The sequence below is a fragment of the Peromyscus eremicus genome, chromosome 10 (assembly GCF_949786415.1).
Source record: "Peromyscus eremicus chromosome 10, PerEre_H2_v1, whole genome shotgun sequence".
Taxonomy (NCBI): Eukaryota; Metazoa; Chordata; class Mammalia; order Rodentia; family Cricetidae; genus Peromyscus; species Peromyscus eremicus.
The window spans coordinates 21544701-21572009 of NC_081426.1; the positions used below are offsets into that span (position 1 = coordinate 21544701).

General features: G+C 48.6%; 1 protein-coding gene across 1 annotated transcript in view; it reads left to right on the forward strand.

The window, feature by feature from the left end:
- Tns3 (tensin 3) overlaps window positions 1–27309 on the forward strand; it is a 146335-nt gene that overhangs the window by 86832 nt on the left and 32194 nt on the right. Inside the window, exons 14-17 of the mRNA XM_059275458.1 lie at window positions 5699–6955; window positions 25231–25391; window positions 26343–26457; window positions 26940–27008. Coding sequence (XP_059131441.1) covers window positions 5699–6955; window positions 25231–25391; window positions 26343–26457; window positions 26940–27008 — 1602 coding nt within the window. The remainder of the gene's footprint in view (window positions 1–5698; window positions 6956–25230; window positions 25392–26342; window positions 26458–26939; window positions 27009–27309) is intronic.

Consider the following 27309-nt stretch of genomic DNA (forward strand, 5'->3'; position numbering starts at 1 on the left):
CTTTGAGGTGCTTTTAAGCACATGGGAGGTTGTGTATAGATTATACACAAATGCTAAGGCATTTCAAATGAGGGCTTTGAGAATCTGTGGGTACCAAAAGATAACTGATACAGAAGGAGGCAAGGGGCCTGTGAGTGACTGTAGTGCAACTTCCAGAATCTCATGTCTTACACTCCCATCCTCAAATACCGGCAGCTTAGGCAGCACACTGTGTTCCCTAGGAGAAGGGTGCTTGGAACCCTGCCGGACTCACCTTTTCTGCCCTTTGAGAACACAGAACTCAGCTACCCCAGGCCCCAGAACCCAGGGAGGGGTTTCTTTGGCAACATCATTTCTTTGGTCTGGATGAAGAAAGTGAGGTTTGGCAACACTTTTCCAAACCAGAACCACGTCATAAGGTGCTACCTGCCTTAGGGAATGATGGATGTCCTTCAGTGCCTGCAGTGGTGAGGTGTGGGTTCCTCTTTGGGTTGGCTGGCAAGATTGCAACTGGCCGATGCTCATACTGAAGTTTCATTTCTACTAGGATGTGTCATTCGTAGCAATTTTTGCATTATTTTAGACACACGCTTAGATGAGATGCTGTTGCTCATATAGCTTAACAACACTAGACAGAGATGTGCACTCAGAGGTGGTGAGAGCACGTGAGACCGGAAATGACATGACACCGTTTACTCTGCTTCTGCTGACCGACATGCTGCCTTCCTCTCTATTGCTCTGATTTCTCAGAGAATGGCCACACATCCCTCACACCTTTGTACCTCTTACTCTGTGGGCATATTGAACTAACACTTACGGATATTGGTTTTCTTTAACTTTTTGGAGTCCAGAGGTTTGTTCACTCCAGGGACTTTTCTACTCCTGCTAAGGCCAGCCAAGAGAGTGAGGAGTGACTGCCAGCCCTGCCCTGCCTTGCAGGGACAGTCAGACCTGGTATGCTGTCTGGAAGAGTATGGGGTAGCTGACTACAGATGGCCCAGGGCTGCTGGGCACATCTGCTTTTAGACCGTTATTGGCTGTCTGTGTGACTCAGGTTTTCTCATGTGATGATAAGCTGCGAATAGTCAGTCTCTCCATGCAGTGACCACGGGATGTTTCTTGTGCCAGAGTACCAGAGGAAGCAAAGCAGAAGAAAATCCCTGCCGCAGAGCCAAGCATCTCAGAATAGGTGTTAACATTGATGTCTGCTGTGCATAAGACAAAAACCCAGTAGGGAAATGCATGATAAGGAATGGGGAACCCTGTGGGCAGTGAGCACAAAGGCCCCCGATGCAGGTGCTCTCCTTAGCAATCTAAGAGGAGTAGGGTGAGCAGTGAGAAAGGACTCTGAGGGAGCCCTTAGGCCTTCATCACTGTAGAAACATCTTTTCCATACTGCCCTTCTCAGGGGTCAGTGGGTCAAGCACTTTCAGTACATTGCTTTCTAGTTCTAGTGACTTCATTGAAAGCTGGGATTGATTATTTCATTTTATCAGGGAGGAGCCGGGGGCAATCGGGATGTCCGGACTGGAACTGTCACAGAGAAATGGCAGAGCGAGGATCTGGTCCTGCGGGATGAAAGAGAAGCTTAGGCTTCTAGTGTGTCCAGAGCTGAGCTTCTCACTCCTCTTGTCAAGAGGGTGACAAGTGGCACTTTGCCAGAAAACGGAGTGGGCACAGTAAGGACCGAAGCTGCCTGTTCTCCCTGTGGGCCCTGCTGGAACCATTGAGGAGCTGTAGCCCTGGGGCAGCTTCCTCAGCCTTCCTGGGCTCCCTGCCCTCCACATCCTCTAGCAGGAGATGCCAGCTTGGAAGCTTAGTATGCTTTTTGTTTAGACGTCTTGAGCATGTTGTGATGTAGAGAGTTAGCCGTGTGTGCATCAGGAAGCTCAGGAGAGTCCAGCACGTCTCTGGCTCTTGTTGGGGTTGGATGGCCCCTTTCTGTCCAGCCCTGGGGTTGCCTGTGGGAACACAGCCATATACCATCTGAGCTATGAGGATGCATAAGACCCTCTAAGGGGCTCAGAACTGGGCCAGGCTGAGATCAGGCTCACAGGCAGGGTAGATAGATAGATATCATGCTGTTTTCCTGCATCGCGGTCGGTTTAAAATTTCTCTTATTTGGGACTGCAGATATAGCTCAGTGGTTAAGAATGCATGCCGCTCTTGTAGCACTTTGGAGTTTGGTTCCTAGTACATAGGTGGCAGTTCACTACCTCCTGTAACTCCAGTTCCGAAGGATCTCATGTCCACTGCTGGCCTCTGCAGCCACTGTACCCATGCAAACTCCCCTGCTCCCGTATGCACATAATTAAAAATTATAAAAACTCAAATTAAAAAAAACACTGTTACTAATGAAAATAACAATAGGATGATTCATGACTGCCAGCCAAAAAATATCCCATGCTTTCCATGTTCTAGGTCCTTCTTTGTGTGCTGTTCTTTGCGTAGGCACAGCTAGAAGATTGGCTCTGGAAGTTTGTTTGTCTGGTTTTTGTTGTTGTTGTTGTTGTTTTTTGAGACAGTGTTTTTCTGTGTAGTTTTGGTGCCTGTCCTGGATCTTGCTCTGTAGACCAGGCTGGCCTCGAACTCACAGAGATTCGCCTGGCTCTGCCTCCCGAGTGCTGGGATTCAAGGGGCTCTAGAAGTTTTTGAAGGCACTTTTTTGGCTGCAATTCCAGTTTAAACTAGAAAACTAGAGGAATATTTTTACAGTTCATTCTTGCATTCCCTTTTCTTTTTAAGCCTGGGTACCATTTAATTAAGATTTATGGAGAACTCATACTGCAGACCTTATGGAAGCTGTAAATGAACTGTCATTGAGGCATGCACTCTGCCCTGCCCTTGGCTGTGTGTCCCAGTGGTCTGTGATCTGTGCTCTGGCTGCCTGCCTTGTGCAGGGGACTGGAGTAGCAGCCACCTGGCATTCTTCCGTGTGTGTGTGTGTGTGTGTGTGTGTGTGTGTGTGTGTATGTGTGTGTATGTGTGTGTGTGTGTGTGTGTGTGTGTAGGAGCATAGTGTCTCTATTTCTTATGGAGCAGAAACTTCTCATCAGTACCTTTCTCACACTGTGCAGAACAGAAGTCCGCTGGGTCTTCTGTGGTTGAGATTCCTGCAGCAGAACACCCTGATGCCAGGTAGAGCCGATGCTTCTATGGGGCCTATAAAGATGCTCCTGGTATGCTGCCATTAGTTCTCAGGCCAGCCTCCACACAGAATCACTTCCCACCTTTTGTAGAGGGGATTTGAAGATCAAGGTAAACTCCCTGGTTGGTAGAGCCTGGGAGTGAGCCATGGGCTTGATGTTTTCAGGGGCCGTTCTTTTATACAACTTCAGTGATTCTGCATATGGTTGATTGCATTGTATTCTTTGTAAAGGTGACACTCGCAAGTGACTTGGGATTTAGGATCATCTTTCCAGGCATTTTTGTCTGATGTTCACAGAGCTGAGTGTAGCATGTGCTTTCAGTCTCTTTGTGTCTGAAACCTGGCTCAGTGTCACTTGCTGTGTTAGGGCCACCAATGGAACCTCAAGTATGTGCAGTCCCGGCCTTGTCTGTGCAGGTAGGTGGCGTCGAGCTGCAGGTGCACCCAGGCCCTGGAGCCTGGATTCTGTGTGCCTCCCACTCCTGACAGCTGCTTAATCTTATTTACTCTCCTGGAGCCTCTGATCTTCCTAAACAAGCAATAACAATATGAAGGTCCATAACTCCACACCCCAGTCCAGCGTATGTGCCTGTCTCTACCTGCCTTCTGTCTGAAGACTTGGTCTATTTACAGCTTGTGTATAGGATTCCTACCCCCAGAGCTCCCCTCCCCCAAGTTCTACTTTAAGATGTGGTTGGGCTTTTCCAGGCTGCACTGCACATCAGTGTGCTCCATCCCTGTCTCCTCTTCTCCGCATGCTTGCCCTACAGTGCAGTTCAATTGAAAAGGGAGCCCAGGCTAAGCATGCTCTCGGAGCTGTGTTCTCGGGGCTGTGTAAGCATTTGGCACAGCATCCCATACCTTTCAGCCCCATTCCCAACATGTCAGCCCATCCCAGTATTTCCAAAAATGACAGCAGCTGTTGAGTGTGACCAAGTGTCCAGCTGTAACCAGGGGCCATGAGACACATGCTCAGGACTAGTCTCTCCTGAACTGCTACAGGAATAGGCTCAGTAGCTACCAGAAAGGCGGATGGTGGCTCAAGCCTTGAATCCTAGGTGCCTAAACGGCTTATCAGCAGCCATCAGCAGCCCCCTTGCTGTGGAATGCCTGTGATTCCACAGTGCAGAGAGTCCAGGAAAATGGGGGAGGCTTACAGGAGAGATGTGCTGACTGTGAACTCCAGCTTATTTTTGGAAGTTCTTGCTATGACACGCCCTGTGTGGCCAAAGCAATTACAGCTGCCAGTCAGCAGATTGTGGCTCGTGAATCTTTATGTACAGCTGCCAGGGCCCTAATTAATAACAGCAGCAGGGGCTTCAGCTTTTCTGCCCACGTTGTTTGCATGGCATTCCGTGTGTGGTGCATGCAAGTTAGGACCAAGGGATCCAAAGGTCCTGACAGTTATCAGATGCCTGTGTTACCCAAGGATCTTGTGCTGTATCAACAGACCCTGAGCCAGCCCAGTACTGCCCCTTTCCATTCAGCTTTGTATTTAGATTTTAGCATATCCTAGAGTGTTGATAGGGTGGCAGGCTTCCCAGTGACATGTGGATTGACTGATAGTTGGCGCCCTGCATGCTCAAAAGATGTTAGATGTATGGATGGAACTATAGATGAGCAGTTGATTCTTGGTGATTCATGAGCTGAGCTGGGCTCCACATTCAAAATAATGACATTAATGAATCAAAGAGTGAAAAACCACCAAGCTTCTCTATAGATATGTATATTGTTGTTTTTTTGGGGGGGGAGTTTGGGGGGTGTGTCGCACCCAGCTCCCAAATAAATCACACACGGAGGCTTATTTTTAATTATAAATGCCCAGTCTTAGCTTGGCTTGTTTCTTGCCAGCTTTCCTTAACTTGAATTAGCCCATCTGTCTTTTGCCTTTGGCTTTTCCTATTCTCTTACTTCTGTAAATCTTATGCTTACTCCATGGCTTGCTGTGTGTCTGGGTGGCTGGTCCCTGGAGTCTTCCTCCTTCTCTAGCTGCTTCTCTTCCTTTCAGATCCTTCCTTCTATTTATCCTCCCTGCCTGCCACTCCTGTCTGTTTTTCTCTCCTGTCTCACTATTGGCTGTTCAGTTCTTTATTAGACCATAGGTGTTTTAGACAGGCACAGTAACACAACTTCACAGAGTTAAACAAATGCAACATAAACAAAAGTAACACACCTTAAAATAATACTCTACAGCATTTGTGTGTGTGTGTGTGTGTGTGTGTGTGTGTGGTATCCTGCATGGGTAGGTCAACATGAAGCTGGAGTATAGCTCAGTGGTAAAGCATTTAGTAGCATTCATAAGACCCTGGGTTCTATCCTCAGCATGACACACAAAGTTGGAAAGGCCGAAATGATTTTAGCCGAATATGTTTGATATATATGAATCCTTTCTATTGATGCTCACTCTACAGAGGATAGGTGGAGTTTGGGGACCCCCATTGAGTCTGCACCTGTTTACTGTTGAGTTGCATTGTAGAATCGCTCTTCTGTTTACGTAACGGTACGCCCACTGTGGTAGGTGCTGTTCTACTTGCTCCCTGGCTTATGGCCTGTATCTCGCTTTCCCTACAGTGCTGCACACACAGGGCCCAGTGGACGGAAGCCTGTATGCCAAGGTGAGGAAAAAGAGTGCCTCAGATTCTGGCATCCCTGGCAGCCCTCAGGGCATGCCAGCCACCAGCAGTCCAGACCACGGTGACCACACCCTGTCAGTCAGCAGTGACTCGGGTCACTCTACCGCCTCGGCCAGGACCGATAAGACAGAAGAGCGCCCAACCCCAGGAGCACAGAGGGGCCTGAGCCCTCAGGAGAAGGCTGAGCTGGACCAGCTACTCAGTGGATTTGGCCTGGAAGACTCTTCGAGCTCCCACAAAGACATGACTGATGTGCGCAGCAAGTACAGTGGGACGCGCCACGTGGTGCCGGCCCAGGTCCATGTGAATGGAGACACTGCCCTAAAGGACCGAGAGACTGACATTCTAGATGATGAGATGCCCCACCATGATCTGCACAGTGTGGACAGTCTGGGTACTCTCTCCTCCTCTGAAGGGCCACAGTCAGCACACCTGGGCCCCTTCACCTGCCTCAAGAGCAGCCAGAACTCCCTCTTGTCTGATGGCTTTGGCAATGGTGTTGGTGAAGATCACCACAGTGCCCTTTCTCCAGACCTAGGCCTCGGTGTGGACTCCCTTTATGACCGGGAGCGGATGTGTGGGGGCCGAGAGCCAAAACAGCTGCAGCCCCTGCTGAGGAAGCCCTCTGCACCCACCCCTCCACAGGCCTATGGGCAAAGCAACTATTCTACCCAGACGTGGGTGCGTCAGCAGCAGATGGTGGCTGCTCACCAGTACAGCTTTGCCCCAGATGGGGAGGCCAGGCTGGGCAGCCATAGTACGGTGGACAGTGCTAACCTTGCCCAGCCCCAACCCCACATCCCAGTCACTCCCACTCGTGGAGCCAGCAGCAGAGTGCCCATTCAAAGAGGCCCACTCAGCAATGGGCCAAATGCCCATGACACACAGCCACTCTGTCCTGGTAAAGCACTCCAGCCCAGATTTGCAGAGGACAAAGCCGTGAATGGAGTCCATCAGGAGCTGAACACTGGTCATTCCCCAGGCTCTCCCACTCTGGATATTGACCAGTCCATTGAGCAACTTAACAGGCTGATCTTGGAGCTGGACCCCACCTTCGAGCCCATCCCCACACACATGAATGCCCTGGGCATCTCAGCCAATGGCTCTGTGTGTCCTGATGGTGTGGGAAGTAGGCTCCGGTGTGGCGGCAGGCTGGACCCTGTGGAAGTCCCTGGCCGGAGCCCTGGCCGACAAGGTGAGCCGATGGGATGCTGATGTCAGGTAGAAGTTGTCCAGCTGGGAATTTGGATTTGCTGAAACTTATTTCCTTGGCAGTTTCTACTCTAATGAGCCGTGACCTAGAATCCCAGTGGTACCTTGGTACGGTGGGAGCTGGGTAGCAGATCTGAATGGTGGGAAGAAAGAGGTGCAAAGCTTGCCTATAAAGATGGCTGAGGGCCGGGATTGGGCCCCTTGAAGAGGGATGTCAGTGTCTTATTTCACACACTTTGTCACATCTGTTGCGGAGTGCAGCTGGCCATTTGAGAGCACCAGGTAGCCTGATCCATGTTCCTCTGCCACCTGCTGGCTGTGTGGTTCAGAACCTTTGCATAAATTCTCTGATCCTCAGTTTCTACATCTGAAGAATAAGCAACAATGAAACTTTTCTCAGTTCAGGAATGTTCCTTTAGGAGGAGGGTCAGGCCTCTCAGTGAGTTAGAAGAATGGATGGGCTCTGGAGTCATCCTTGTAGGAACAAGAGGCCTGATCAAGCAGTCAGGGTATGTAAACTGTGGTATTTACAAATATAGGGTCCAAGTTCCCGAGATACTATGTAGGCTGTTCATAGATGGTAGCAGCCACCATGTGTTAGAGAGAAGTTTGGCTCTAAAGGGCTGAGGGAGACAGGCATACAGGGCAGAAAGCAGAGAATGTGGCGTGACCCCAGAGAAGCTCAGGTAGAGCAGATCCAGGTTCTCGGGTCCTGAGAACCATGATCTAGAGCCAAGACCGTGGGCCTAGGCCCGGCAAGGGTGACAGCCTGGGTGTGAGGACCATCTATGTGCTGTACCCTCTGAAGCAGATGAGAGTTGGCCAACTACCACAAGAGAGAACTGTGTGGGCCTTTCTACCTGAGAACCAGGGGACCTGGACAACAGGGCAGGGCCTTTTTGGGAAGGCCAAGGTTGGTGGTAGTGGACAGTGGTCTCTGGCCAAGTCTGTGGGAGGGTTTCTTGCAGACTGCATCAGTCTGAAGAGGCTTGCGTTAGGATCAAGTTACAGTCTGATGTCCCCAGTGTGAACATGAGCTAAGAGGGTTTGAGAGCTGGTGGAGTTCCTTTGTCTTTGGATGAAAAAGCAAGCCAAAGTGTGTGACATGGGCAGTGGCGCATCCTGAGAAGTGGTCTGGGAGATAATGGACGGGACAAGGCTTGGTCTGGAATCTGCACAAGGTTATCCCTGGAGGAGACTGACCAAGGTGCGGTCTCTACGCAAGGGTGATGAAGTGGCTGCAGGAGGTGGCAGGTAAGATGGAGCCGTGTGTGTTACTAGGAGCCAGGTCCAGGACAAGAAAGACAATGTAAAAGGCTCTCAACCATCTCTTCCTCTCATGAGTGCTTCTCTGTGCTTCTCAGAGAGTCTGTGAGCATCCTCCTTAGTTTGTGTGCTAATGATGTTGATGCTAGGAGCCCCTGAGTGTGCTGAATATTGCTTTGGGGTCCTAGCAGAATGGCTTCATTCATCTTCCAAGGACTCTTGCTACAAGATACAAGAGCCTGTCCCCACCTTGGGGACGTTTGTGGAGGTTAGTAGGTAATGATAGGTCCTGAGTTCACATGGACCCTGTGGTATAGACCCATGGTCTCTGCCCTCTTTGGAAGACTGCAGCTTGGCTGTTGTCTGGATCCCTCTCCAGGCAGGAGCAGAACCTTGCAGCATGGATCCTAGCTAACATCAGAGTTGCATGGGCTACCAGCTAACTGGCATGCTGCCATTAAAGGACAGGGCTACTGTGACTTTTCAATCACGCTGTCTGTAGAAAGGAAACCCTATCCCAGTGTCTGATGACGAGGTGTGAAGAAAAGGCAGGTTATATTACCTGTCCCATGCTGGGATTCATCACTGGACACATAGCAGGATATTCTAGTTGTTTGGAGTGGCTGGTAGGTATGTGTCACACCTAGGGGGTGGAAAGGCTTCTTCCCTGGGACGGTTCTGAGGCTGTGGTATAGCCATTAACAACCCCAGGCCCTATGACATAAAGAGTAGCAGTGACTAAGAACTCAGGCCAGGTCAGTTCTCGCAGGTGCATGAGCTCATTGAATTGAATACTTTCAGGAAATTCTGAGTTCTAAGGTTTGAGTGGAAACCAAACTCTGTACGACATTTGTGTAACAAATGTTCTTGGGAGATGGTATTTGGGAAGGTGAAATCCAAAGCTTTTCCTCAGGAACAAAGCGTCTCCAGGGGTTTAGAAAAGTTTGCAGCTCTTGTGTGGTATATACGGGCGGACCCAGGACACAGGCTCCGGTGACTGTTTTCTAGCTGACTGAATACAGTCCTGAGGGATTCTCCCTTCTTGTAAAGCTGGCACAGGGCCAGGGACTGGAGAGCATCGCTTGGTGGCTTCCGCCCTCACACTGGCCGTTATTAAATTACTGAAGAAATGGGTCACGTTACTAACTGGAGTTTTATTTTAATCTTCGATCCTCTTTGGTTCCTTTTCTTATAAACATAATTTTCAAACTAAATAACTTTCCTATTTAAACAATAGATTAGTAATTTTTTAATCTATCAATCCTTTGGAAGCATAGTGGTATCATAAGAATATATATATATTATCTATCTGTCTATCTATCTATCTATCTATCTATATCACACACACACAAAACATACACACACACACATACACACACATATATATCCCAAAACTGGGACTTGACCCTGAAGGTGTTTTTGAAATTCAGAATCCTGCTGCAAATGGGATGCTGTCCCCCAGCAGCAGCAGTGAACACAGAAGGGAAGCTCAGTGTGAGGACAGGGCTGAGCTGGTGACACCCTTCCTGTAGCCAGCTCTTCCTCCAAGACAGGCTTCCTGTACCAGGTCAGTACTCAGCTCCCAAATGCAGCGAGCCCGAGTCTTGTACTTCATATAGGAAGCCTGGGTGTGGTGCCATCAGCCACCGCACAGTCTGCACAGTGGGCTCTGGCGTCTCAGTTCAGGATATCTTGTTTTGATGAAATCTCATCAGAAGAATGCTGATGTACTTACTCCACCTGGGTGAGGAAGGGGACAGTCTTTCCTCCCTGTCAGGTAGAGAGAATGCTAGGACCCTGTTGTTCTTAAATTTTGTAACTGAATTTAAAAGTTTCATTTATTTTTAAATTTTTCATGTGTGTAGGTATTTTGCCTGCCAGTATGTCTGTGTACCACTTGCGGATCTGGTAACTACAGAGTTCAGGAGACGGTGTCAGACCCTCTGGAACTGGATTGTTAGTCACTGTGTGGGTGCTGGGAATCAAGCGCAGGTCCTCTGGAAGAGCAGGTGGTGCTTTTAACCACTGAGCCATCTCTAGCTCCTGGTCTTAAGATTTAAATTTCAGGGATCCTGTTCCCATCTCTGAATGAAAAAGTTTAGTAATAAATGATGTAAAACAAATATCCAGACATCAGCAGATAAATTCAGAAAAGCACCAATGGCTAAGCAGCTGGTTTTGAACCCGTGGAAGTTCTGTGGTGTTATAAAAACCCTCTACTTTAAATAATTCCCAGGTCTGTTTGTCCAGGCCTGTTTTCTCCATCAGTTGGGTGGGGAGGGGAGTGAGGGCTACTGAGCTAGGGTCCTCTTTGCGTGGCTGTCAGTTGGAGTGTGCTGAGTAGGAAAGACCCAGTGAGGCTGTAAAGCTTCATGTTGTCCCCAGGACATTGCTGTGCATGAAACCTGGCCCCATTATGGATGTGGAATTGCCTGACAACAACCTCTCTAAGTCTTGTACACACATGGAGATTCTGGGCTGTGAAATTCCCAGAATGCTGTTTCTTCCCCATGCTCTCCTCCTCTCTGGCCCACCTTTCATCCTGATCTCGATGCCAGCTCCTGCTGAGCTCTCAATTCTGGCTAGAGATGCAGATCCACTGTAGGATACTGGCTGGGGCTTTAGCATGCCCAAGTCAGTAAGATCCTTCACTTTCCAGGTCACGTTTTGAGAGCCACGACTCCACCAGAACTCCTCCTGGGGATTGCAGAATTCCCACAGAACTGTGTAGCTTGACTCCCACCAGCTCCGAAGGCAGCGGCAGGCAGTCTGCCCCCTCTGTGGGTGGGTCTGGTTATTTCTGAAAAGAAACCACATTTGAAGGCTGAGTGCATCTGAGGATGTTTCTTTCATAGTGTGGTAGAAATAATGGTACTGCCATGGCTGCAGCTAGTGCAGGTGATGGATACGGTGATGCTGCTGATGGAAAACATAGTAGTTTGGATCTTACATGTCTTCCAAAGGTCCACATGATAAATACTTGCTCCCAGAAGGTGCCATTGGGATACGGTGGAAACTTTAAACAGTGGGGCCTAGCAGGTGGTTGAGGGTGTGCCTTTGAAGAGAACAGTAGAAGCCCTGCCCTTTTTTTTTTTCTCCTCTCCTTTGCTCTCTGGCCGTGAATAATGATTTGACTTTGCCATGCCCTTCTATTGTGATAGCTTTAGGACCAAAGCAATAGGGCCAACTGCTTATAGACTGAAGTCCGTAAAGTCCTGTGCCAAAATAAACCTTTGTACTTATTCTTTCCAGGGTAGTTATCGCAGCTATTTGTTGGTGATGAAAAGCTAACATGGGATTTTTAGTCTAGCTAGAAATTCATTCTGCTGGACTTTGTTTTCTAGAACTATTTTTTTGTTGTTATTGCTTGGTTTGGGGATGTTTGTTTGGTAATTTTTGTGGAATTTCCTCCATAGAAAGTCATGCCATTTGCAAGAAGAGGCAGAAATGGTGGTGGTGGTGGTGGTGGTGATGGTGGTGGTGGTGGTGGTGGTGGTGGTGGTGGTGGTGGTGGTGGTGATGGTGATGGTGGTAGTAGTGATGATGATGGTGGTGATGGTGATGGTAATGGTGGTGATGGTGATGGTGGTGGTGGTGATGATGATGGTGGTGATGGTGGTGATGGTGATGATGATGGTGGTGGTGATGATGGTGGTGGTGGTGATGGTGGTGGTGGTGATGATGATGGTGGTGGTGATGGTGATGGTGGTAATGGTGGTGGTGGTGGTGATGGTAGTGATGATGGTGGTGATGATGATGATGATGGTGATGGTGGTCATGGTGGTGGTGGTGGTGAGAATCATGACTGTAGTGGTGGTATTGGTGGTGGAAGTGGTGATGTTGGTGGTAGCAGTGGTGAAGGTGACTATAGTAATGGTGACTGTGATCATGGTGGTCGTGCAGGGGTGGTCATGATGACGATAGTATTAATCCACTCTGAGTACCCTCTCTGTCCACCTGTCAACTCTGCATCTCTTGGCCATGCCCTTGTTCTGCTGTAGTCTGCCCCCCCACCAGCCAGGCTGTGTTTTCCAGACTGGGGTAAACACTGCAGAGATATTTGTGAACAGAGAACTTCTCGTCAGGCAACAGTGCAGAGCTTCCCCTCCATAGCTGCTCTGCCAGATGGACACTGAGGTGAGGTGAGGATGGTCAGGGGATTTATAAGGTAGCCCATCTCCACTGTAGGACCAGAGAGGCTGGCAGGGGTGAGGAGCCAGCTTTGGCACCTGAGACCCACTGAGCACTGTTGGTGCTGACTACAGTGTTACATCCCGCGGAAAACCAGGTGAGGGCAGGCAGTTCATTGGGGGAGATTTTGCTGCCTGGAAATGCCCACTGGCCAGTAAGACTGCTCCCTCACTCTGGTGTGATGGACTCTGACTGTACCTTATTTGAGAGCCCCAGATGCTGCTTCATTGCCAGAACCCCAGCCTCTGCCTCCCCCGACTCCAATTCAGCCTGTGAGTGGGCAGCTTTCCTGGATCACAGCCTTTAAGCGGCAGTGGAATGGCAGGGCTACCTGGGTAACCAGAGACGTGAGCCAGAGTGCGAAGCCTATCCTTCTATGCATGACAAAAGGCTGGCTGCTAATTCCATACCTTGGGGACTTCTTGTTTCACGCTGTAAATAAAATACTTCATTCTTGTTACATTAGGCTCAGTGCCCTGGTGACAGGAACCTGGCACTTCTTGCAGATAGCATCCTGGCCTTCCTGCCTGTGCTGTGGGAGGAGTGGGTGAAACTTCAAAATTCAGCCCTTGTGTGCTTCTGATGGCAGGGACCAGAGACATGTGGAAGAGGAGAGCCCCACACGGTTCACCTTTGCTAGCACCTTTCATCACCACTAGCAAGTCAAGGAATCTAGGGGTGCTCCATGAGACCCTCATAGCCAGGCCTGGCAGGGATACTGGCCAGGTAGATGTTCCCAAAGGGTGTGGGATGTTGGGGGAGCCTAGTGCTAAACAACCAGTACCAGCAGAGGTGTCAGGAAATAATGCTGGATGGGCAGGGTGGGCCACACCACAGATTCAGTCTTGTGTTCAAGGAGCCCAAAGGGCGAGCCATGGGCCCTTGGGCAGCTGAAGGCTTGTCTATACGATCACTGTCCCATCAATGGCGAAGGTGGATGTGACAGGGGACACTGTGGGTAGGACTTTGTTATGAGTCAGGGGTCATGGCTCAGAGACACCGGAAGGGTGGGACTAGGTGCATGAAAATGCCATGGGTTGTGTTTGCTTCCAGCTCTGCCTGGGGATTTGTCCCTGCAGGGGGTAAGGAGCTACTGGGTCACAGTGCTTCTAGCAATGCTATACTATTGTACAGCCACTTCCATTTTGTGGTTTCTGAACTCTCCCCATTCCCCCAGTGAAGACTTCTACCCCATTAGCGCTCCCTTTCCACCCACCCAACCTCAGCCCCCAGCATGCTAACCTTCCTGTCTCCCTAGATATTCTTGCTTTTTATATAAATGCAAGTGTATGTGATGTGGCCCTTCTTGGCTGGTTTCTTTTCACAGAGCACATTATTTTTAAAAGTCTGTGACTGTTGGAGACTCATTCTTGTTTATGGCTAAACAATACTCCATAGTTGGTCTGTTCGTCTGTCAGCAGACACTAGGATTCCATCAGCGTTTTGCCTGTTGTGAATATTGTTGTTATGCCTGTGGGTGCACACGTACCGTTAGAATACCTATTTGCTTCTCACTAAATGTGGATTTACTGGGTCATGGGGCAGTTCTTGCTGAGTTTGTTGGGAAAGTGCCACTCAGATGTTTTAAAGTCTCTTTGAAGACTAACCAGCCTGTCGGTGGACAGGGTCATCTTCAGAAGCTTGGAGCTCTCAGTATAGTAGAAACATGTGGTCTGCTATCTCATAAGGGACCCAGGTTCTGGGAAGGCCACCCTCAGGGAGAACTGCCTTTTGGGGTCTTCCATGTGATGGAGGTCAAATCCTTTGTCTCCATCAGGATGAAGAGGCTCTGACAGTTCCCAAGCTTGGTGAGGTCAGCCGTGTGCTGTCATTTCTGGTTCTGCCACATGGTCTTTGTGCCATGACATGGGCGTTGACTGAGGGAAGTGTCTTGCCCTCTGTAGCTGTAGTAGAGGAGGTTACTTAAACATAAAAGGAAGGAATCACAACTGCGTCTCAAAACCCTCCTGGTGAGTGGAATCTCCCAGATGTGAGTGATAGGTGATGTTACCAGAATCCTCTTTGTAGCTTGGAGTTCTTTACAACTCTATGCAGAGTTCATTCTGCATTGTGGTCGATATTCGTTGCATGAGAAAGATGTTCTTCCCAGATTTGGGGATATGTTATCTCCCTTTCCAATATACCTTCATCTAATCAAGCACTTGGAGGATTCCCAGGGGAACACATCTTCAATTCCATTTCCTTCCTCTGTCATAACTTTGCAGAAGTCTCCTTTCCCTATTAGAATCAGGTTAGGAACAGAGACGGGGAAGAGGGGATGGGCCTGTGGATACCCAGAGGGCTTTTCCTGCCCTCTTTCTGGTATATCACTCAGCACTTGGACTACCAATGTCCTACCCATTTTCTTTGTGGGAAATGCGTGCCACCTGCTCTTGAGGAACATGCCCACCAGGTGACTGGGGCCACTGAGCCTGTCTCTATTCAGCTTGCCAAAAGAGAGCTCTTCAGTTCACATCAGGGAACACTTGAGCTGAACTGTCCTCCTCACAGCAGCCTTTGTCCAGTCACGTCTGTAGAGGTTATGCTTATTTATCCAAGTGCGCTGAAATCAGGAGGCCCCCACCTCAGCAGAAATACCTCGCCGCGATATTTGTTTTTATTCCCAGGAATGTGAGGGAGTTTCCGAAACCACCCGCATGCCATGTGGTGCCAGGCTTGCTTTGTTCTTACATGATCCTGTAGAGAAGAATTAATCACCTATGGGTGCTTCTTTCTCCAGGGTCCCAGGTAGAAAATAAAGACCATGTCTGAAAATGGATCATGCTCTAGGACCTGTTCCCTGTCCTTTTTATTAGTTATGCTTGTTTCCGTGTCTCTGTAAGATGCTCAGTGCATTCTGACATACACCATTGAGGTACTCAGTGTGGTCAAGCAAGTTAGCATGTCCATTTCACCGCATGCCTGTGCAGAGTGCTGCTAAGAGTCCGTGAGTCCACCATCATCTCGGTGTTGCACACTGATTTCTTGCTAAGACGTTGACTCCATCCATTCTTTGCATGGCACTCTGTGACCACCTGTGGGCTTTCTGGATGCTGGTGCTCGTGACGCCCATACGTGCTTCTGGCTGCAAAGGGAGGCTGATTGGCCTGGTACAGCCCAAGTGTCTGAAGTACTTGATGCTCAGTTAGTGACTCCTGGGTTCAGACCTGCAGTGCCTACAAGTTGAGAGCTTGACAGTCATGTCCTGACTCTAAGGGAAGAGGTAGATGTAGAAGAGGAAGGGTTAAGCCCACCCTGGGGGATCTTAGTGACATACTGCTGGAGAACCACATGTTTACAATTACAGTTTTGAACTTAGATGTGTATCTAATCACTCATCCCATGGCTCATTGATGCTGGGATGTTCTAGGTTGGTTCCAATGGGGCCAGAGTTTGGGACCTTGCTGTGCAGGACGCAGAGGACAGCCAGTGGTCTTGCCCCATCAGCTGCCTCCCACTAGGACTGGTAGCTTTATTTTAGCAACAGAGTGGGCCATGTACCTCACCAAGGAGAGGATTCTACCCTGAAAAGTCAGTGTGGGTGTCATGGTGTCTCCTGCTCGGCACCCCTCTCCCACTTTCCAGAAAGGCCAGGTGACACTAAGAAGCTTCTGCATGGCCCATAGCAGCATTAAAGGACACAGCTGAATGAGACCAGTGAGGAAGGGCTTTGTACCAACCACACTCACAATTGGGAGTTTGGTGCATTTGAACAAGTGCAGAACTGCCAAGGAGCATTGCGGGAGATTTCTTCTAAAAGGTAGTTTTCCAGCTAAGTGATCTAAACCTCGCCCTCCCCCCGCCCCCCAGCATATACTCAGGGATTCTCAATAGTGATCTTATCTATCCTGGGCTATCATGGACTCAGTCCTGCATGTTAACCCAGTACCTGACAATCTTGGCCTGGACACAGTTCTTGTGGGCTCTTTGTGTCTCCAGATGAAGTGCTTGAGAGAGTTCCCTGTCATGATCTCCCTGCTACCACACTGCCCACACGACTGCCTGGCCTTGGAATGCTACAGGGTTCTGTCCCCATGTGTGTTCTCAGTGATTTAGCATTGGCTTCTCCCTCTCTCTGAGGTTCAGTACACCCCATAGACCCATGGCAATCTCAGCTCCTGTTATGCTTGCCAAGGTCTCTGGTGGTCCCGGGCAGTGCTCAGAAGGCGTCTTCACGTATCAGTGCATTGACTTTGGGAGTAGCAATGAAGAGCACATAGGGACTCAGATCTTAAGCTCTAGCCTGAGGTCGGGTGGGTCCCTAGGGCCAGGTGGAAGGCTGGCCCACACAAGGACAGCTGAATGCTCAGAGGAACTGGCGGGGTTGATGGCAGGGTTGATGGTGGAGTTGATGGCGGGGTTGGGTGTCCAGGCATTCTGCCACAGCAAAGCATGTCACCAAGTAGCTGCTGTCTATCTCTCCCTCCATGGGGAGCCCAGCTGCATGGAGGGTTCCTGGAACAAGGCTCATCCGGCAGAGTTGCTCACTTAGGCCTGAAGTGGCCTCTCTGTCCCCAGCTCACTGAGCTTTTGTAAGCGCCAGGGTCCAGGTCAAGTTTTCTTTTTACTGCCAGGGTCCACGCTGGAAGCAGGTGCAGCTCCCTGTAACAACTGAGCTCCAGCAGGCACAGGTGGGCAGGGAGCCACGCGGGCCCCAGCAGGTGCAGGTGGGGCTGCCACAGCTATGGGAGAGGAGGCCCTTTGCCCGCAAATATTCCCCGATGCCTGGTTTCTCCCTGTTCCCCCTTGGCTCTTCTCAGAACCTAGACGAGTTGGCGTGCAGGTAGGGCTGCGCCAAACCCTGAGAAGGCTCCCTCAAGCCAGCACAGCTCCTCTTCGGTCCCATATCAGACAAGCACCAGCAGTGACAGGCACACCTTAGTGTCCACCAGCATTCCCTGCTCCTCCCCTCCCCCTCCCCTCCCCTCCTCCTCTTCCCCTCTTCCCCCTCCATTCCTCTCCTCCTTCCCCTCCCCTCCCCCTTCTTCTCCTCCCCTCCTCTCCCTCCACTCCTCTCCTCCCCTCCCCCTCCTCCCCTCCCTTCTCCCCCTCTCCCCTCCCCTTTTCCTGAATTTGACTTCGTACAGGAAAATGAACAGTAAAGAATGTCGCCGCCGCTTGTATAGCACGGATTTTACAGCTCTGTTCCGAGAGTAGATTTACTATTTCCTCATTGACTCGTGAAGTATTTTGCTATTCAGTTAGTTGCCCAAGTCCCTCAAGGCAGCTTTGCACTGGAGATCTGAAGTCAGTTTGCAGTCCTTATACTGTGAACCAACGAAGTCTGCGGTTTCTGCTACTGCAGATGTGGAACACCAGCCGCAGAGGGAAACAGGAGGCCCCGATGCAGCCCCTCCCCGCAGCCCCTAGGGTCCTGCTAGGACAGTGGTCCTCAACTTTCCTAATGCTGTGACCCTTTAATACAGTTCCTCATGCTGTGGTGACCCCCACCCATAAAATTATTTCCGTTGCTGCTTCGTAACAGTAATGAATGAATCGTACCATAAATATCTGTGTTTTCCAATGGCCTTAGGTGACCCCTGTGAAAGGTTGTTTGATCATCCCCAAAGGGGTCATGGCTCACAGATTGAGAACTGCTTCGCTAGGAGCTGGCAGATAGATAGACCCAGGGCTACCCTGAGCAGCAGAAAGACCAAGGGTGGTGCATAGTGGTGCTTTCGTGTTAGTGCAAAGAGTGTAACCTAGTGGACATAAACGATTTCTTCCCCAGCAGATGCTCACAAGTTGAGCCTAGAGTGGAAGAAGAAACAAACAAGCCATGTGTCTTCCTTACTCTGTGGCACTGTTCCCAGGGAAGGGAGGGTTGGGAGCATATGTCTGACAAACCATCATGGGCTCTTTAAGGGAGGCCTGAGGAGTCAGCCTTCAGCATGGACTGCTGACCAGGTCATCTGCCCCTCATCCGTCGCTCCATCCTCCATCTCCTGCCCTCCTGTTGCTTACCCACTCATAGACACCCAGTCCTCCAGAGCATCAGTGGGGATGGACATCAGAGCTGAGATCTGACATGGTAGGTAGGCGGCTGTTTCCACATCTACCCTCAGTAATGAAGCTAAGCCCAAGGGAGGGGGTGGCGAGACATAACCCTGCTTACTGTTCCAGTCTTTCTAAAGAGAGGTGACCTGCTTGGCAGGCACCGGAGATAGTAAATAAAACACCTAGAGAAATGTCCCTGCAGCAGCCAGCCTCCTTCCAGACCTCTCGATCACCAGAGTGTGAGGTAAAAATGTCTGGGGGCTTCTGTGTCTTTTCTACCTGGGAACATTGGCCCTGAGAAGCCCTGATGTAGTGAGAGGAACCAGGCTGAAGTGGTGGTGCCTGCATTTTTCTTGGGGTAGTCCCTAGCCCCACCTTTCTTCTGAGGCTCTGGTGTTTGTGTTTGAGGCTAAGGACCTTGGCATACTCACTGTCATAGGGTCATTGTAGGCCTTAAGGAGGAGTTATCAGTGCAAGGCGTTTGACAGGTGAGGAATGTTCCCTGCAAGAAGGGAAGGAAGCCTTACACCACATCTGCTTCTATAACCCCTGGAAGTGGAAATGCTGGGGGTTCCTCATCTGGGAAGAAGTGCATTTCTAGGAATGCCCAGCACCCTACTTCCTGATAGCAGCCTTCAAATGGGGAATCGTGTGGACCCACAGAAGTGGGGTGTGGGTGCCCAAGTGCCCCCCTTCCTCAGTATTGAGAGCACAAAACCCAATCCTTGCCTGTCACAGATGTGCAGGCAGAGGCCATGTCAATATGGAGGTCAGTGTGTGAATGTGAGTGCATGAGAGTGTGGGAGGCTGTGGGAGAGACAGATGCATGAGTGTGAGGTGTAAGAGAGTGCCCATGTGGTGTGTGTCTGAATAGCCATGTGTGGGAATGGGGGAGAGAATGTGTGACTCAGTGTCATATAGTATGTTAATGAGAGACTGGGTATGTGGCATGTGTCAGCATGTGAGAGCGAGTGTCTGTGACAGTGAATGTGGACGTGTCACATGAACCTGTGTGTGACAGCTGAGTGTGAGGACCTGAAGGACAATGATTGTGTAAGAGACCATGCCCATCCCTGTTGCTGGAGAATTTTTCTCCAGCTCCCGCCACCAAGTCCCGCCAGTCCCAGAGCTCACTTATAAAATAAACACACAAACTCTTACATTATTTAAACTGCTTGGCCATTAGCTCAGGCCTATCATTGTCTAGCTCTCACTCTTATATTTAGCCCATTTCTATTAATCTTTACTTTGCCACATGGCTTGTGGCTTACCGGTACTTTACATCTTCCTTGTCCTGATGGCGGCTGGCAGAGTCTCTCTCTCCGCCTTCCCTTCCCAGAATTCTTTTCCTTGTCCCGCCTATACTTCCTGCCTAGCCAATGGCCAATCAGTGATTTATTTACTGACCAATCAGCAACACATTTGACATACAGACCATCCCACAGCACTTCCCCTTTTCTTTTCTTAAAAAGGAAGGTTTTAACTTTAACATAGTAAAATTACATATAACAAAACAATTATCAAGCAAGAATTACAGTTACAATATTAAAGAAGAGATCTTATCTATCTTATATTTGTAAGTTTAAGGTTTTATATCTAACTTATCTTTTATTATAACTAAGGAAAATTGTAAGTATCTAGTCTTTAACCACATCAAAGACCTCAGAAGGATATATTACTACCTGAGAAATGGAGAAGGATATAAGCAACTCTTAGGAGTCTTGCAGGGTAGACAGAGACAGCTGAGCCTGGACAGTCATGCAAAGTTTTCTTGTAAAGTTGGGGCATCTGTCTTTAGCCCACAGGCCTAGAGTCTCTTATTCACTTTTTTCTGTGTCTTGTAGAATGTCTGGCAGTTTTCTTTGCAAAGCAGGAACCTGAAGGACCGTTTTGTCAAGCAAAGTTCAGTGGTCATCTTTCTATGGGTCCTGTATGTCCAGTTGATCAAGCAGTCCAGGCAAGAACAGTTTCTTGCCCAAATGGCTATTTTTGTCAAGGTGAAGATAAACTCCATATGGAGTGTCTTCGATGCCCATCCTCCTCTCTGAAGTAAATCGGTGCTGTCAGGAGCAGACATGTCTCATTGTCCAAAAAGTCTAAACTTTTAAAACATTTTAAATGCCATATTCTGTAGGTCTTTGAAGTGTTTGAAGACTACCTATCTATCTGAAATATATCTATGTATACCTAGAAGACTTAACTAACATGGCTACAAATATTATCATAGATGACTAACTATTAATCTATTTTTTAATTATCCATTACAATTTTAAATGAGTTACATAAACATAATACCTCAAACAAGAATAGAAATATATATACAGTATAACAAAATTAAGTTTAAACTTGTATCAATAAACTAAAATCTATAGCGATGTAAAACATTTTAAACAAGTTGTTACTCTTTAAAAGTAGGTTCATTAATCTACCCTTTCATCCTATCATATCTAAACTATCTCCTTTTTTTCTTTAGAAAGAGATTGTATTTATAATCAACCTGCTTTAAATAAAAATATTGGTTTTTGTCTGTCCCACACCAGAGGGCTCTTCTGATTTGGGACATAAGAATCTCTTAACCATTTTTTTTGAGCAATATGTCTGGGTTTAGAGGGGGAGTGAGCCAATTCCATCTCTAAAGCCAGCTTGGTATATTTGGGAATTTGGGCGTAGCTTCTCTTACTACTTCCTGCTGGAGGGGGGCGCTGTATCTCCTGGAGACAGAAAGAAAATTTTAGGATCATGGAGTAGTCCGTGAGGCTGTATATCTGAGCCAGTTGACTTGAAACCATTCTGGATGTTGAATCATCTGGGCCATGGTGTCATTGGAGACCTTTCAGGGGGTCTTGGCTGGTCAAACCTGATGTATCTTAATCTGGAACAAATCCATAGTCTCTGGCTTTCTGTGGAAACAAAAGCAGAGACTCTTTTCCAAAGCAACATATCCTTATATCCAAATTTTGAAGTTAAGGTACCTTTAAAATATACATTTTGGCATAACTCAACAGCTTTTACAATCAAATGTTTTTTTGCAGTTACGAATATCAAAGAGAACATAATCCAGATTCTCTGTGTGGTAGTCATCTTTACGTGGCTTATTTTTTTATATTAGCTTGAGCCTATTGTTTTAAACTGTAGCCTTCTAAGCCTGAAATGGCACTGGCGCTGTGGCTGCTGGTTCCGCCCACTTCAGCTTTTCAACATGGCGGTAGTCCGTTTTCCGCCAGCTCTGGGAGCCATCAACTCTCAGAAACAGTGGGTCTATGCTTCTATCAAAGCAGCGTGTAGCGCAGAAACCTCTTTTTTTTTGTTTTGTTTTGTTTTGTTTTGTGCTAGCAAAGGCTAAATTCACCACATAGCTTAATGTGCCATTCGCAGAGGCCTCATTCCCGCCATACGGCGGCAGGTTGAGCATGCACGCCAGGAACCCGCCATAGTAGCTCAAACATGCAGGCTGCCACTAGCTTAAAAGAGACAACTAGGAGCTGTTTTTAGCTCCGTTTTAGAATCTTTTTTCTCCGTTTTTAGGTGGAGACTCTTGCCACCACGTTGGACGCCATTTGTTGCTGGAGAATTTCTCTCCAGCTCCTGTCACCAAGTCCCGCCAGTCCCAGAGCCCACTTATAAAATAAACACACAAACTCTTATATTATTTAAACTGCTTGGCCATTAGCTCAGGCCTGTCATTGTCTAGCTCTTACTCTTATATTTAGCCCATTTCTATTAATCTTTACTTTGCCACATGGCTTGTGGCTTACCGGTACTTTACATCTTCCTTGTCCTGATGGCGGCTGGCAGTGTCTCTCCCTCAGCCTTCCACTTCCCAGAATTCTTTTCCTTGTCCCGCCTATACTTCCTGCCTAGCCAATGGCCAATCAGTGATTTATTTACTGACCAATCAGCAACACACTTGACATACAGACCATCCCACAGCACATCCCTGTGGATGTTCTTGGACCACTCAGTTCTTGGGCCTAGTTCAGTTCTCAGGCATAGGGTCCCCATCCTTGGGATTCCCTCTTGCCCTGTCACCTCCCACTGCTGAGGAGGAGCAGCTGCCAATAGGGGTCTCTGCTGTAGATGCTATCGGTGCCTAGTGGAGACAGAGCTGATGGAGTGTTCCGGCTCTAGATATGGCCTCGGGCCTAGGCTTAAGATCTGCTCTCTCACTGTACTTGCTGAGATGCCTTGGGCCTGTTGTGGAACCTAACTTTGGCGTCACCTTGCCTGACAAATAGGAAGAACAGGTCCTGCCTTGGAGCTGTTAGACCTCTCTCCTGTCCCTGGGTAATTAAAGAAGGGCAGAGATGCCTGTAGCGTGGCACCTTGTGGCTCCATAGAGTGCATCGCCTTGGAATGGTGGGGAAGGCCACATCCATTTGGGTTCCTTTAGTGGGTTGCTCAGGAGGGAGGAAATGTTTATTGACCCAACACCAGAGTTTGTGAAGATAAACAGAGTGGGTGTAATGTAAGACCAGAGGCTCAGAGAGAACCAGTGTAGGCCAGCAGAGCCCTGCAGGGTAGAGAACCAGCAGCCATCCATGCAGAGCAGTACAGAGGAGAGAACCAGTGGAGGCCATCCATACAGATGTGAGAACCAGCAGAGGCCATCCATACAGATGTGAGAACCAGCAGAGGCCATGTATACAAATGTGAGAACCAGCAGAGGCCATCCATACAGATGTGAGAACCAGCAGAGGCCATCCATACAGATGTGAGAACCAGCAGAGGCCATGTATACAAATGTGAGAACCAGCAGAGGACATCCATACAGAGCCCTGTAGAGGAGAGAAAAAAAGAAGCAGGTTGGTTTCTCCGAAAGGGAATCTAAGTCTCTTCCTTAATTTTAGAAAGTAAAAATGTTCTTAGTGAAACTTTAGAAGACAGAGTCAAAGGGACAGGAACTTTGCTGTGAAATGGTGTCTCCTAGAAATTTCAGAAAAGCTACACCCGTGAGGTATTGCCAACACACCTAAACAGGACCCAGCGAAGATGACACCAGGAGATACGTTAATGTGGATGGGGGAAAGCGCAGGAGGCTTCAGCCCTGCACAGAGAACTTCAGGCAGCTGAGGATTGCTGAGGGCAGGAGAAATAATCTCCAGGGAAGAGCATACTAAATGGTTGTCGAACAACAAATGGTTATCAACAAATGGTCAAGTAACATTATACAGACTAAACAGGTTGTTTTTATGTATTAAGGAATATATGTATATTCACATACCTCTCTCTCTCTCTCTCTCTCTCTCTCTCTCTCTCTCTCTCTCTCTCTCTCTCTCTCTCTGTGTGTGTGTGTGTGTTTGTGTGTGTAATTAAAGAAAAGAGAGGCCAGGAATTTGAATGAGAGCAAGGTGCGCAGTACATGAAAGGGTTTGGAGGGAGGAAAGGGAAGGGGGAAATGATGTAATTATGCTGTAATTCAAAAAAATAAATAAAAATTATAGTTTGAAAGTTTTAAAAAATGGGGAGATTTATAGAAAATGGGAGCCCTTGCCTGGAATTCCGCATCCCAGAGATGGGCTTTTGACTATTTTGGTACCGTTCTTCTTTCTTTGGACCCTAAAGCATTTGCCATTGCGCCTGTGCCATTAATACATGGCTGTTTACTGATCTGCTGTGTGGTGCAGAGCAAACCCCCAGGCCTGAAACTCCTCTGCTGCTCACTGTGATGGAGGGACTGTGGACTTTTCTTCATGAGCGCCCCTGTCCAGCTTGGTCACCAGTCACCACGGTCTCTTTCTGACAATGTCTTCTTTGTCACCATTGCCGGGGCAGGGGCAGGGCTGCTGTGATGTTACAAGGCTCTCTCACTGGATCTTGTTCTTCCCGCTCCTTCAGACTTCTTAGTCCCAGGACCGCACACATTAAGAGATAAGAGGGCCACCTGTGTCCCTGAGGCCGACTCAGGGCAGCCTTGTGTGAAACCTCTTCCCCAGGCAGCAAGCACTTTAATCCTCTGAGCCTCCTCCCCAGCCCTGGTTATTTACCGCTTTGAGAGAGGGTCTCAGCACCTAGTCCAGGCTGACGCTGAACCGACAGTGGTCCTGCCTCATGGAATCAGAAGCATGCACCACCATACTTAGGGATTCTGTGTTTTTAGCTTATGCCTAGACTGTCAGCAAAGCCTGGTTTGGTGTGAAAAGACTATATCGTGACTTAAAACGTTGTCACTTTTATAGGCTGGTGCAGGTTTCCCCTTATTGCCCAATTTTGAGAATTCCCCGAAAGAAATTTTAGAAAGCAGACTCTTGCCCAGACGTATTTTTCTCCCTAACAAGACGAGTATCGGTTTGACCATGGGCATCTGGGTCAGGAGTAAATGCTGTGAAGTTTCTGTCAGAGCTTGGCATTGGTGTATTGAATGTTCATTCTTAGTATCTGGTTTGGGGTTTTCCCCATCCATGTGAAGGTTCAGTTTGTCATGGGAGAACCAAATGCCTGGATCACTGCAGGTGCATAGTCTGGTAGTGCTCATACCAGGCCTGGGGGCTGGATCTTAGCTGGCCCTCTCTGAAGTCAAGCTCAGCAGTCTCCTGTCCCAGCACTATAGGCTGAATCCTAGTGCCCGGCCTTGCCTGTACCCCAAGGCCTTTCTGGATGGAGTATTCTGGTTTGTCTCTGGGCATCCTAGGATGGCCCCTGTGTTTGTGGCCTGCCTGTAGCAGCCCTTGTGTCTGTCTGGAGTGACTGACTAGTGATGGCGTTATCCAGAAAGAGTTGAAGATGGGCTTTATCAATGGTCTCTACACTGTGCTATGAGGATCATGCTCAGAAGCCCATTTATTTTTCGCCTTACTGACTCCTCAGGTGATGAGTCCATCGGGGGACGGCTCCGGAAGCTGAGCCTCGGGCAGTATGACAATGATGCCGGGAGCCAGGTGTCCTTCTCTAAGTGTGGCTGGGGAAAGGCCAGTGTGGACCCAGCCCCAAGTCTGGGACCATTTTCCTCTCCTGCAGACATCAAAGAGGTATGTCCTGGCTCTGTCCCCATCTCCACTCAACCCCACTTTCCTGTCCTTGGGCTTAGGGCAATGGCTATGCCTCGTATAAGGTCACCAGTCACTGTAACCTTTCTGTCCTTGACTCGTAGACATGGTTTCTTCAGTGACAGACAGGAGTTCTGATTGGGAGCCTAGGTCAGAAGGCCTGTGTGGGATCCACACACTCCCCATAGATGGCTATACGGGGGTTGCCTTGCCAGGGCCTTGAAACCTCAGTGTTCTGCTCTGTAGAATGAGTGTGGGATGCAAAGCCTACAGACGGGTTGTGAGGGTTAGGAAGCATGGCCCTGGACCTAGCAGGACCCTGTAGCTGGACGGCATAGCAAGTGGCAAATGCAGACTTGTAGCCTGCACACAGGGCTCCACATCCTCCATGGCAAATAATGACCCTGAGGGAGGTCCTGCCTGGGAGAGGTCTTCAAGGCTTCTCGTCAGGACTGGAGTAGGACAGGTCACCGTCCTCAGATAGTTAACTCTAATTATACACTTGATTCTCCAGTTGAAAAATTAGAGCCTTCACCATAACTCTTGCAAACATGCATTATTGATATCCGGAACATTTCTCCTAAAGTTCCTTCCTTGTTGTGTGTTTGACTTTCTGTTTCTGTGCATTTTCGCTCATCGGTAACGGTGATGTAGTTAAGGATTCCTTGGTGTGCTCTTTCGTGCTCAGTGGAATGCTTACTTACCTTTATCAGCCTCCATCACCTTCGCTCCCGGCTCTCCAGCACTGTATTAAGACGATGGCCCCTAAGCCCCTTCTCTCTGTGCTCCAGCTTGGGTGAGAGTGAAGTGGCCCGAGGCTGGTCTCTTCCCCCTTGAGCCGCTCTCAGATGTGGGCTCTGTCAGCGGACCATGCTGAGGGGCCGTATCTACGTGGATTCATATTTTTCTGTTCTCCCTCTATGCTGATTTCAGACGATGATCACTGCCTATCCCCCTGACCTCGATGTGATCGATGGCAGGATTTCACACAGCAAGGAGTCTATGTGTCTGACCCCAGCATTCCCTGTGTCACCAGAAACTCCGTATGGTAAGAAAGAAGAAAAACTAGTTTGGTGCAACTTGGTACCACAAGGTGGGATGTAGCAAGCTTTCTTGTTGGACTATCTTTGGACTGCCAGACAGACAGATAATGACCCAAAGACTTATTATTAATTATGAAAGCTTGGCCTTTGCTTAAGCTTTTCCCCAACTAGCTCTTATAACTTTATTAACCCATATTTTTTAAAACCTGTGTTCTGCCACGTGGCTGGGTTACCTCTTCTTAGTACATACAGTACATCCAATTTGTTCTGAGTCTGCTGGCGAAATCGCGCACCTAGATTCTTTCTCCCAGTTTCTCTCTCCCTGCCTGGAAGTCCTCTCTATTCTCTCTTGCCTAGCAATTGGCCATTTAGCTCTTTATTATACCAATCAGAAGATGCTTTAGGCAGAGACACATCTTTACAGTGTAAATAAATACTCTGCAACAGTGAGAAGTACCAATAACCTTTTCCCTACTTTCTTTTCTAGTGAAAACATCCCCACGCTACCCTCCGTTCAGCCCACCTGAGCCCCAGCTCAGCAGCAAAGGAGGACGCGGTAAGAACCCTTGGCTATGGTAGCAATGATATTTGCATGGTTGCTGTTTCTACCAAGGCATTCTCTGATGCATAAATATTTCTATTTGTGCCATATCTCCAAAACCTTGGGCAAGGATATGCTTGCTAGGGTTTGGGATATGGCTCTAAATCCAGCCGTTGGGAGTTGAGTAGCAATAAAACATTGAAAGTCTTCCCAGCATTTGTAGGAATGTTCAAGTGTGATAGTAGCATATGTGGCAATTTATGCTCAATTCGGTAGGACCTGTGGTCAGCTCAGCATACGTGCTTAGCATCCTCAT